This window comes from Mastigoproctus giganteus, chromosome 12 (genome assembly GCF_048544385.1).
Source record: "Mastigoproctus giganteus isolate SK-2022 chromosome 12, ASM4854438v1, whole genome shotgun sequence".
NCBI classification, from domain to species: Eukaryota; Metazoa; Arthropoda; class Arachnida; order Uropygi; family Thelyphonidae; genus Mastigoproctus; species Mastigoproctus giganteus.
This window is the reverse complement of record NC_143586.1, coordinates 99840350-99852644: the sequence shown is the minus strand read 5'-3', so window position 1 is coordinate 99852644 and position 12295 is coordinate 99840350. Positions and strand designations below refer to the sequence as shown.

Genomic DNA, 12295 nt, shown 5'->3' with positions numbered 1-12295 from the left:
CCCAGTCCGCCTCTGTTTATCGATATTGCTTTTCTTTTTCTCTCTGAATCTGCAGTGTCTTCACCAGGACGCTTCCTTTTCAAACCTTTTAAGTATTTTACTCATTTTTAGGGAATAAAGCACAATTACAAATCAAGGAGGCACGATTGATACACATAAACAAAACTGCAACGCGTCTAGCAACTGAATAAACAACACTGTAAAGGCAGAAATACACTATTAACACTTCACGTTTTACTAAAGCACATTTCTAGGGGTTACTACCATAACATAATAAAAACAATTTCCAGTGGCGTTTCTGATAGTGGAATCTGTTATAAACTGGTAGTAAACTCGATCTAATTGCATTTGCAATTATACCGTTAGCTGGAATTGTGTTGGTTTTTACGTTATTATGGTTAAATGTGTTTCCTCTTCACTGATATAAAAAACATAAATACATTTTCAGAATCTTCTCTTCATTCCTATTGTGTTGCATTCAGTTGGGGTGATTTTGCGTTCAACTGCCATTTCTTGTAAACACAAAGGCGAATCATGCATAAGCAAATTCGGTTCGTGTTATATAAGATATCGTTCCCCTATTTATAAATTGTGTATGATCGAATTCGTGTAGTGCAAACACGTGTTATACGAGGACTGACTGTACATTTGCACATCTCCAGTCTGCGGGGCCCCTCCTCTGAATCTGCAAATGTCCTTATAATCATGGCTGTTTACTTCCTCTGCTGCCTCTTTAATATAACTGAATAGATCCCATCCATCCACCCACCCCAGGTGCTTTCCTTAAGTTTAACTTCAGCAATTTCTCCTTCACTTTGCACTCAGTTAATTCACAATCATTTAATTCCCTATTAGAGTTTGATAAGCTTCTGACCTCCACTTCCATACAGAATTCCTCACATGTGAACGTAGATGCAAAATACTCATTCAGTTTGTTGGCTACCTGAGCAGAATCCTCAACAACCGAAACATCAATATCAAGTGGACCGATCTGATTTATCCCCTTCCTTCTAGAGCTTATATATGTAAAGCTTCTTTACATATGTAAGCTTTTACATATTCAAAACAGTAAAGACTTCTTTACATATGTAAAGAAGTCTTTACTGTTTTTCTTTGCATCCTTTGCCAAAGATTTCTCATACTCTGCCTTTGCTTTGTGACTTCATTACAGACTATTTTACATCTGCCATAAGCATCTGTGTCTCCTGATAATTTATATGCATCCCATGCATTTTTCTTCTTTGCCATAAGTCTCATTAGTTCATCTGTCTAAGAAATGTCTCATTAGTCTAAGAAATAAGTCTCATTATTTCTTAGACATCCATTTATTTTTTTTTCATAGCAACCAAGAATTTCTTAGTTGGTATGAAAAGCCTAGTAGCTTCCTTGAATGCTTCCCATTTAGAATTTGCTATTGGTAACATCAGCTGGTCCCAATGTATAGAATTTAAAAAAAATCTCTGAGACCTCTGTTGTCATCTTTATGAAAGCAAAAACCCCTTCTCTTTACCCCTGATGGTAGTTACATCTTTGAGTAAATCCCACAGCAGTACAGTGTAATCACTGCCACCTAGTGGTTCCCTTATCTGCAAATTCTTAATGCATGAATAATCACTGCTGATAATCAGATCAAAAGTACTACTCCCTCTGGTTGCCTATCGATCATGCTGCTGCAGAAAACAATCATCCAATAAATCCACAAAAGTCTAGCTAGTGTGCGAGTGACCAACCCACAAGTTCCAATCTATATTAAGGAAGTGCATTCAGTTCGCATGGGTGGACAGTGCAGTGTTTAGTCAGTTTGGTGTGACATAAGCACTGGGAAAACAAAATTGAGTGTAGGAGTTTGTTATAGGCCTAATGACTCTGATGAGTACAACTGTATAGAGAAACACAGTGGACCAGTAAATCAGATTATCTTATAATGAGGGATTTTAACTTCCCAGGTATTATGTTTGGTTATCTTTGTATTTGATATTTTTCTCTCAGTGCAATAATGTGCATTAATTTCCAAGGAGAGAAAAATATCAAATACAAAGATAACCAAACAGAAAATGCAAACATGTACCTAGTAAAATGCATATTCATCCTAGGCAAGTATCTGCTTATTCTTATTTATTTTTTTATTATTCCTTATTCTTATTACATCGTATTTTAATGCAAAAGCATCATGTTGCGTAATGAGTTATCATGCTTACAAGTTAGTGCAAATGCATCAGATCTGCTTGCAGCTAACTACTAAATAGTTATAAGATTGGCATCATTATACTCCTTTTACACTCCTCACAAATCTTATTGCTCTTCTCTGCACACAATCCATCAGATACACGCCCTTCTGCAAAATAGGCTTCCAGACCTGTATGCAGTATTCAAGATGTAGCCTAACCATTGTATTTTACAATGGAATATTTTCCTCCTTATCCCTACTGGCAAAACTCACATATCATTGACAAAACCCCACAGCTATCCTGGTAGCTTGTCTGCACTGCTCAGAGATCTTCATATCTGACTGCACAATTACTCCCAGATCATTTTCATTCTCCACGTTTTTTTTTTTTTTTTTGATAGTTATTGGCGCATCGGTTTCTGTGGCCATAGTGCACCTCCCAAGGTTTATTGCAGTACTTTGATCCAAGCCTGAGGCGGGATTCAAACCCGCGACCTTTGGGTTGCCAGGTAGGCGCTTTACACACCCGGCTAGCCCGGTCGGCTTCATTCTCCACTACCCTGAGTGTGGTACCACACAGTTGGTATGTTAATCTGGGATTACTGCAGGCCACATGAAGTATCTTCCATTTGTCAATGTTAAAATTCATTTCTAAGCACATCTGCCTAATTTATCTACATCACGTTGCAGTAGCATACCCTGCTTACAGTCATTAACCACCATGCCAATCTCCATATCATCTGCAAACTTGGACATCAGGCTAATAATCAGGTTAATAAATTGCTGTATTAATAAATTAATGAGCATTAATAAATACTGAAAACAACAATGGGTCCAGCAATAAACCCTGGGGAACTTCACTAATAACATTTGTCCATGAAGAGCAGTGCCAACTGAAAACAACTCTGTCTTCCTCCACTCAGCCATTCTTTTATCCATAGCAGTAACTTTCCCTTATTGCCACATTGCTCCAATTTGTACAGCAATCTTTTATGCACAATAGAATCAAAAGCTTTTCTGAAATCTAAGTACGTGATTTTGTAGAAAGTGGATAATGGGCTGTTCCATAGGACAATGCTCGTCTAAACAGTGCCATTACACTATCTCAAGTATGAATGTCCTCCAGTGACCCGACCTAAAGTTTGATACCTTCACTTTAGATCCTTCAATTAAGAGCTCAAACAGAACATGGCTGGGAAGACATACCACAATATGACATCAATGCCTCTTCAAACAAATGCATACCAGAGTCAATGCACATATTTGTACATACGCGATAATGATCAGAATCCTGAATAAAAAAAAAAAAAAAAAAAATTACATTATTCACATACTGTAATACTGGAGAACTACTCTCTTGTGACTGATTGTACTTTCAATGTGTGCCCCCCCCACAGTGCTCACTGGATCATGACCATGATATCTGTAATGGAGTATGCTGCACAGCTCACAGCATAAAAAGCCAAACAGCTTTCTATACTAGAGTAGTGGTATTTTGCATCTGGTCAAGCAAGTCAAAGTGATAAAGCAGTTATGTCAAAGTGATAAAGTAGCAGCTCCCACAATCATGTTCAAAGGGACAAGATTGTGGGAGCTTGTGCATCAGATGCTTCCACTCTGGTTAAGGTGTACAAAGAATAGTGATGAACAGATCAAAACACGTTCTGATGACAGAACTGTAAAAGATTACACAAGATGGGTGTTTGTGGCAAGCAAAGGGTGCGCTGCATTGTATGGGCTCAACAGCAGGTCACTATGCGACAGCTGACTTGCAATACAGTACAAATGCAAGAACAATGTCCCAAATGATGATGATGATGCACCGCATCCTCAGACGCATGGGGATTCCACAGCAGATGAACAAAGATACACCTCTCCTCACTGCTGATCGCTGTCAACAGTGGATACTGTGATGTCAACAACAAACTAGTTAGACACTGGAGGACTGGTAATGAATGTGCTGGTCAGACGAGTGAAAATACCTGGTGGAACGTGCTGACAGGCACCTTTGAGTGCGGTGCAAGCAACACAAGTCCATAAACCCATTGTGCATGCTGCCCACCATCCAGGAAGGTGACAATGGTTGATTAATATGGGGAAAATTTAGATGGCAAGAACTAGGACCGGAGGTGAATATGGACAAAATGTTTCACTGGTGACATCTACCAGCAGCTCTTAGACACCATGTGCACCCTGCCATGTTGCATTTTTTACCTGGACAAAAATGGGACCTTCAAGGACAATAATGTGCTATGTCATCTGGCCCACACTTTGCACAAGTGGTTCAAGGAACACAGTGAAGATACCCCATCTTAACTGACCTCCAAATTCACCTGACCTCAATTCAATTGAACACCGGAGATGTTTTGGAATGGGAAGTGAGATAAGTACATGCAACCATCATCTATTCTAACACTATGGAAAGCACTGCAGGCAGCACAGCTGTAGATATCTACAGACATCCAGTAGAGTCAATGCATAGTGGCTATTATCTGTGGGAATGATGCTCGAACACAGTATTAGGTAGACGGTCATAATTCAGTGATCACTCAGGGTATATATAAATAAATTAGAATGATGATTAAAAAAATAAAAATAATGCCAGCAGCATGGCAAGACAGAAGAGCGAAAATAGTCAAAATTAAACATTTTTAATTTTGACTATTTTCGCTCTTCTGTCTTGCCATGCTGCTGGCATTATTTTTATTTTTTTAATCATCATTCTAATTTATTTTTATATTTCAAGCATCATGTAGAGAAATATACTTTTTTCTGCCTCTGATGTTTGCTTTACCTTTTTATTTTTTATTATGAAAGATTCAGTTTTCAACTGTTTCAAACATTATTCAAATATATGTATAAATACAGCAGACTCTCGATTTACCAGGATCGGATTAACTGGAACATTTCAAGACTTCAAATTAAAAAAAAAAAAAAAATCAATCAGAAATCATAAAATTCAAGTAATAACTAGAATAGGTATAAACAGATATTTTGCATCTCGTAAATAAGCGACAAGAACTGGTATTATAAGTCGTCATTGGAAGATTAGTGTACCTATTATCTTGTAACCCCTGCTGTCTTCACACCTATTGCTAAAAAAAAAAAAAAAAAAAAAAATGTTTAGTTTGATTTAGTGTGTCACGTCAATTGTTGTGTTCCGTCGCACCGCAAAAGGACAAATTTTGTTTCTTTATTTATGTCAGGAATGTCGAAATTTTTTTTAATAGTAATTATTTATTTATCTATTTATTTTTTTTTTTTGTTTAGAAATTGCAAAAATGATGGGCAAATGCAAGAGTTGTGCTTTCAAATTAAACAAAAATTTTAAATTATTGAAAAGTTTGAAAATGGTGCATCCATTAAATCTTTAAAGAACCATTATAATGTTAGTAACCAAACCATATGCAACGTCATTAAAAATAAATTTAGGTTTAAAATTAGGTTCTATTAGGTTTAAAATCGACATCGCAAAAAATAAAGAGAAACATCGTATTGGAAACACGAGTAGTGTGTAGTAAGTTTTTTTATTTATCGGCATATTTTTTATGTAGGTTGCTGAACCTTTTTCGATACAGTAAGTCTCCGACTTACGCAACTATGGAGTTACGTAAATTTTTTTGCACTCAAATTTTTTTTTTCTTTTTTTTTTAGGATTGTAAAATTCAAAACAACAAAACAAAATAAATAAATAAATAAAATAAGCAATCAATAACAACAATCACGGCACGCACAAGTGAGATACGGAGTAACAAGCAAAAAATAGGAAAGAAGAGAAGATTCTTACAAATTATTACATTTCACCACAATAACATAAAAACACACAGAATTCCAGCTATTGGTATTTTCGCAAATGCAATACAATCGAGTTTACTACCTGTTTATAATTAAATGCACTAACTGAAAAGCCCAATAAACCAGAAAGTTCAAATTGTTTTTATTGTTTTATGGTCGTGACTTCCAGAAATGTGCTTTAGTAAAATATGAGCTCGCGTGGGGTGATAATAGCAAGTTTTCGCCTTAACCCTGTGAAGTTCTTTACAGAAATCTTCATTTTGACCATAACATTCAAAATGAAGATTTCTGTATCATGTTATCATGGTGCCGACTAAGAGAGCGCAGCTACAAGTAAATCTACCAACAAAAGGAAAGCAATCGATTTCGATCAGAAAATTAAAACAATCAAATAAGGATGTGGTCAAACAATGGTCAAAGAAAATGCTCAAACATTAACAAGTATCACGCTAAATTCAGATTTGTCAATAATAATATACAATAGTTGCAATATGTTACTAGTCATTCCCGATTTACGTAAAACTCGACGAAGTAAGAAGTCTTGGAAAGTATCTCTTACATGTGTTTTTTACTTCTGTAAATTTGGATTAACAGGGAAATCGATTATCTGGGATTTGTTTTTTATCATCTATCCTGGAAAATCGAGAGTCTGCTGTATGTATATATATATATATATAAGGACACAGTAGCAAAGGATGAATGGACGGACAAACACACACACACACAGTGCTGGCTTCACATTAGCAACACCTATCTAATGCCACCTATTGTCCACAATACAGCTCAATACATATTTTGGCATGGACTCACAAGATGTTGAATAGTGCTACCCACACATTTCACAATGTATCTCAGTAATGCCCACACACTGTCAGATGGATGGTAATAGCACCAAATATCCTTTTTCAGATGGTTCCAAACATGCTCAGTTGGGCTGAGATCAAGTGAGTTGGGCAGCCATGGGAAGACTGAGAATTCATTGTCATATTCCGGAAACCAGTTAGCAAACTGTCAGGCCTTATGATATGGCACACTGCCTTGTTTACAAATGCCAGAATAATCATTGCGATACACTGTCATCATGAAGGGGTGTACTTGGTTGGCAACAACAGAAAAATAGGTGCTTGCACCGAGCCACTGATTAATGGTGATCAGAGGACCCAGGGTATGCCAATAAAATAGTCCTCAAACTATAACACTACTACCTCCATCCTGCTAAACACCAATAATGTGCATATCCAGGTGCCACAGCCTCATGTTGCTTTTTCTAAATGCAGATATGCCCATCAGTATGATAGAGCCTTAAATGGGATTCATCAAATGAAGCAACAGATTTCTGCACATCTGTGTTCAAGTGTTAGTGCTGCCGTGCCCATGCAAGGCCACATGATGTGATGGTCATCGACTGCCATAATCTATACTGCTGATATCCAGCTCTGTCCGTGTGGATATTGGTCTTGCTATTGCATGGTTAGCTGACCATTGTGCCGTGTCACTGCTGTATTATGAGATGAGACACATGGTGCTCACCATGGGCGTTGATCACACACACAGCTGTCTCATGTGTGACATTTGACCGGGTTCAAGTCAGAAAGGTCTCAATGTCAAGCCATTCTTACAGAAAACTGAGTGCCATGTGTGCAAACTACAATCTTACATCAGCCATTCCCAACTAAGTCTTCACCAGCATCACAGACTAGTCCATTTCTACATAAGGGATTGTTGCTAATACAAAGCCAAATCAGTGTACACAGAGACACACACATTTATCTTTTTCAAATGTTCCTTTTATATACAACTCTCTTTCATTAATGAAATTGTGAACCAGCCATACTGGGTTATATAACAGCTAATTCTAGATTCCAATTGCTTATCTGTGTTACATTATGTCACCATATCTGAAGGTAACTCACACCGAAAAACAGTTTATTCCAATTTGAAATGTTCAACTTTAAGTATCTCTAATCAAATAAAGTATTTTTTGTTAACACAGTGAACAGTTCTTCCTAGGTATTGACTAAAACCTGCATGATGCTGTAAAAAAACAATATATGAAATTAATATCAGCAAGTTTATTTCTCAACCCATCTACAGTACTAGAATACTACAAACTTCAAGAATTTTTTTGTATCTGGAGTAAGTAAAAGAGGGGAAAAAAAATTAAGTGATATCATTGATACCAGAAGTTCACTGGCTGTACTTATAACTAATTTCTACTAAAATATTAATATTTTAGTAGAAATTCATTATAAAAGATAAAAAATATAATCTAGTCTTTTTATATTTTATAAAAAGACTAGATTAGAAAGAGAGGTTTTTGCATTCTAATCCAAGAAAAAAATCCAATCCTTTATCGTTATGCAAATCAATAAGTATTAATTCTAAAAGAATAATGATATGAAATTGTTGTTCTCATAGATAACCCATGAATTCTCAACTTTCCAGTAAAACCAAGAAGCAGTGGAAAACAGGATATTGGATTAAATTCTAATATTCAGTTATGGGGATCAAGGTAGTAAAGTAGAAAGTAGGTTTACAGTATTGAGGAGCTTATATCATAAATTGGATCAGCATATAGATATAATTTAAGCAATATTGACTAACAAGAAGTCATATGAAACTTTGAATGTTAAACAAAAAAAAAGGAACTAAATAAAAGTCATGAGAAGAGTGACTATTAATTTGATGGTACTCTAATGTTAAGTGGGTAATAACAATGGTAATGCTATTACTTAAATTTAATAAAGATATTCTTATGCATACCGTGTTCTTGTTTAACATGCACCATGCCATTTAAAAGACTGCTGTTAATGGTACTCTTTGGTGATTCTGAAAGTTTACGTTTTTTGTTAGTATTATTACTTGGACTATTAAGACCCTCACATAAGAAGTCTTCACTGCTGAAAAGATAAATAATAAATTAATTTAAAAGTCTAGTAATTTTATTACAGCAAAAACTACATGACCTATAAAATAATAAGGATCTCAAGGAATGAAATAATAAGGATAACCATTTTAACAATAAGGATTATTAAAAACGTGACTTTTCAGAGTTCCTAAAATTACACAATCTAGAAATGTCACATGTGATATTGCACACTAACTGAGTTTACCACCGGTATATTTAGTGGCACTCAAAATGTAGCAAAAAAATGGTAATGGGTCACCTGACAGGTGACCAATTTTCTTTTTAATTTTTGGAAAATGTTTTGGGACTTTTTGCATTCTATTTGTAGAATACCAATATTATTATTTGTATTCTACCCTTTTATCCTTTCTTAATGTATTGCAGTACTTATTTTATGCAACTTTTTTTTTATTAAAAAAAAAGTTATGTACATCAATGCTATGTTTTTTGCATCTCATTTTCAAAAATGCAAAAAAATATTAATTCCGATGAAAATTAAAAAAAAAAAAAAAAAACACTTTGGATAAAAAATATAAACATGCATCTATTAGACTGTTCCATTTTCTAGCTTAAACACTCTTAAGCTCCCAAATTTTCAAAGTGTGCATGCATTTCTTGTTGTGTGTATAAATACCTTCAAAAAATTTAAAAAATTATATAAATACCGTAAACCCTAGCTAATCTGGATCAAAATATGAACAATTCTGTTCACAGTTGAGTACCTCTGACTGAGCAGAGAAAGATGGAACATACATTACATTGTCTTGCATGTTGTTTACTATTGTTGTTGACTATGTCTCAGTCGGACAGATATTACTGCTTATATCGCTTCATCTGTGTACTTCTTTATACCTGTATGTGTACATAAGTTAACATATTTTATATATACTGAGTGGACAGAAATCATGGGATACCTACCTAGTAACAGGTAGGCCCACCTTTTGCCTGGATAAGGGCAGTCATGTGGAGAGGCATTGAGTCTACTAGTTCACGAAAGCATTCCACAGATATTTCCATCCATCCTTGTTGCACCACTGTCCATAATTCTGTCACATTCCTAGGTGGAGGATCCAAAGCTCCAAAGGACCTTTCCACAGCATACCAAAGATGCTCCACAGAGATCATGACTGGTGAACAGGGATGCCATTCCATGGTGGTAAAATCTGCAGAATGCTCTCTTCTAACTATGTTCTAGTCACCACAGTTCTGTGGGGAGATGCATTGTCCTGCTGGAAGAGTCCATTGCCCAGTGGGTGCACAATGACCAGGAAGGGATGCAGATGGTCTGCAAGAATGGACACGTAACCTGGGCCATTCAGAGATGCATCTAGATGTACCAGAGGTCCCAACGTGTGCCAGTTGAACATGCCCCAGACCATTACCAACCATCCACCTGCCTAAATAGTTCCTTGTCGACATGACGGGTGCATAGCTTTGTGCAGTTTCTGCCAGATACGCACCATCCCATCTGCTCAAAATAAATGCAAACAGGACTCCAGACCAGGAGACCCTTCTCAAATCATCCAAGGTACAGTGCCGATGTTCTTTCACCCAGCTGCAGTGTAGTCCTGTGTCATGGTGTTAGCAATGAGACTCTGGTGGGTCGGCAGTTCCCATAACCTACTGCAACTAATGATTACCTGATGGTCTTCGTGGAGGGAGGCATTTCTGGCACCTCCCTCATTGAAGTCTAAAGTGATTTGTGCCACTGTTGCTATACAGTTGGCAGAAACAATGCAAGATAGACGTCGACAGCCACATTCATCCACCAACGACGTCCACGATATTATGTTATTTATTATTATTATTAGCCATTGGTGTCCACGATGTTATATTATTTATTATTATTATTAGCCATATGGTGCAAGGAGCCTGAGGCCTATGCTGCACCAGCCAAAAAACAATTCCCGAGTTACCCAGAGAGAGAGAGAGAGAGAGAGAGAGAGAGAGAGAGAGAGAGAGAGAGAGAGAGAGAGAGAGAGAGAGAGAGAGAGAGAGAGAGAGAGAGAGAGTCAGAAGTAGAAAGAAATCACTAAGAAAGAGAAGAATGATGATATCCAGCTCAGAACCCTGGGTGTGCCAAGTCTATACTCACCAGATGTGAGCCCCTGGGGAAATTCCAGAAATTCTGTATTCCCGATACACTCTTGATATTGTCGAATGGGGATAGTGCAATTTCTGTATCACCTCCACAATAGAGTGACCCATGCACTGGTCACTGACTATCATCCCTCTTTCAAAGTCGGTTAATTCATGATGTTTATCCATACTGACATCAAATTACCGTCTACATGAATGCTGTGTACCTATATAACCTGTCAAGCAGTGGGTTCGTCCACTAGCAAGAGGGGTGACAGCGTCGCATTGCCCAGAAACCAGGCATCCCATGAATTTTGTCCTTTCAGTGCAATTATGGGTTTTAAAGAATTGAAAAGTAGAATAAAAAGAAAACATGTTACTTTAACTATCATTAACATGCTCAAAGTGATAAAACAACTTGAAAATGGTGTTCCTGGAAAAAAAAAAATTGCTGAAGAATTTGGTATTGGCCAATAAATAGACTGCGTCAGATATTAAAAAACAAAACAAATCTATAAAGGAGTTTCCTTCAAAATTCGATATGGGAAGTGATAAAAGCAGAGTATCAAATAGACAGACATTAAAAAAGCCAAAATAAGCTGTATATAAGTGTTATTCATAGCAATGATTAAGTGGCATTGGGGTGCGACACCAAAGACACCTGATAAACGTATAAAAAGACATTTATCCATTTATTGATGGATAATGTGTCTTTTTATAGTTTTTGAATAAAGGCTCTACAGTGATATTTTTTTATTGATTTTCATCAGCATTCCCTATATTTTATTTATGAAATTTTCCATTTATTTGTATTCTAAGTTTTTGTTCTTTTAAGGCTATCTTTTGCGCCATTAATCCGGATGGCCTCCCTCTCCCACCAATTAATCCGGATTAGTGAGCATTTACTCTATATATAGATATATATATATACAGTAAACCCCCGCTATTCGCGGTATCTGTATTCGCGGTTTCGCGTATTCGCGATCGCCGATTTAATATAAAATGAAACCTAAAAAATGTGAATTTTAAAGCGCCGTGAATATTTTCCGCCATAAAAAAACATGGGAGTGGCTAAAATTATCTTTCCCGGTCAAAACAGCGCTCAGTGGGTGGGGGGAGAGGGGTGACAAAATCGCGAGCGTGAATGTTTCTCGCTAATCCTTGTTCAATATGTGTTATGCGCTTGTTATGGAAGGTTTCGTCGTTTGCTTTTAATTTATATGCTTATAAAATGAATAAATTTATAAATTTATTTATAAATTTATTCAATTTATAAATAAATTGAATAAACAATTTATTCAATTTATTTATAATAAATTGAATAAATTGTTTTGTTCAATAAATTG

General features: G+C 36.3%; 1 protein-coding gene across 4 annotated transcripts in view; it reads right to left on the bottom strand.

The window, feature by feature from the left end:
• LOC150077296 (uncharacterized) overlaps positions 1-12295 on the bottom strand; it is a 702167-nt gene that overhangs the window by 331079 nt on the left and 358793 nt on the right. For 3 of the 4 annotated variants that reach the window (XM_090386557.1, XM_090386560.1, XM_090386561.1), the window contains exon 7: positions 8726-8862. In XM_090386557.1, the coding sequence (XP_090242683.1) occupies positions 8726-8862 (137 nt within the window). The remainder of the gene's footprint in view (positions 1-8725; positions 8863-12295) is intronic. The other variant, XM_090386559.1, reaches the window with a different exon arrangement.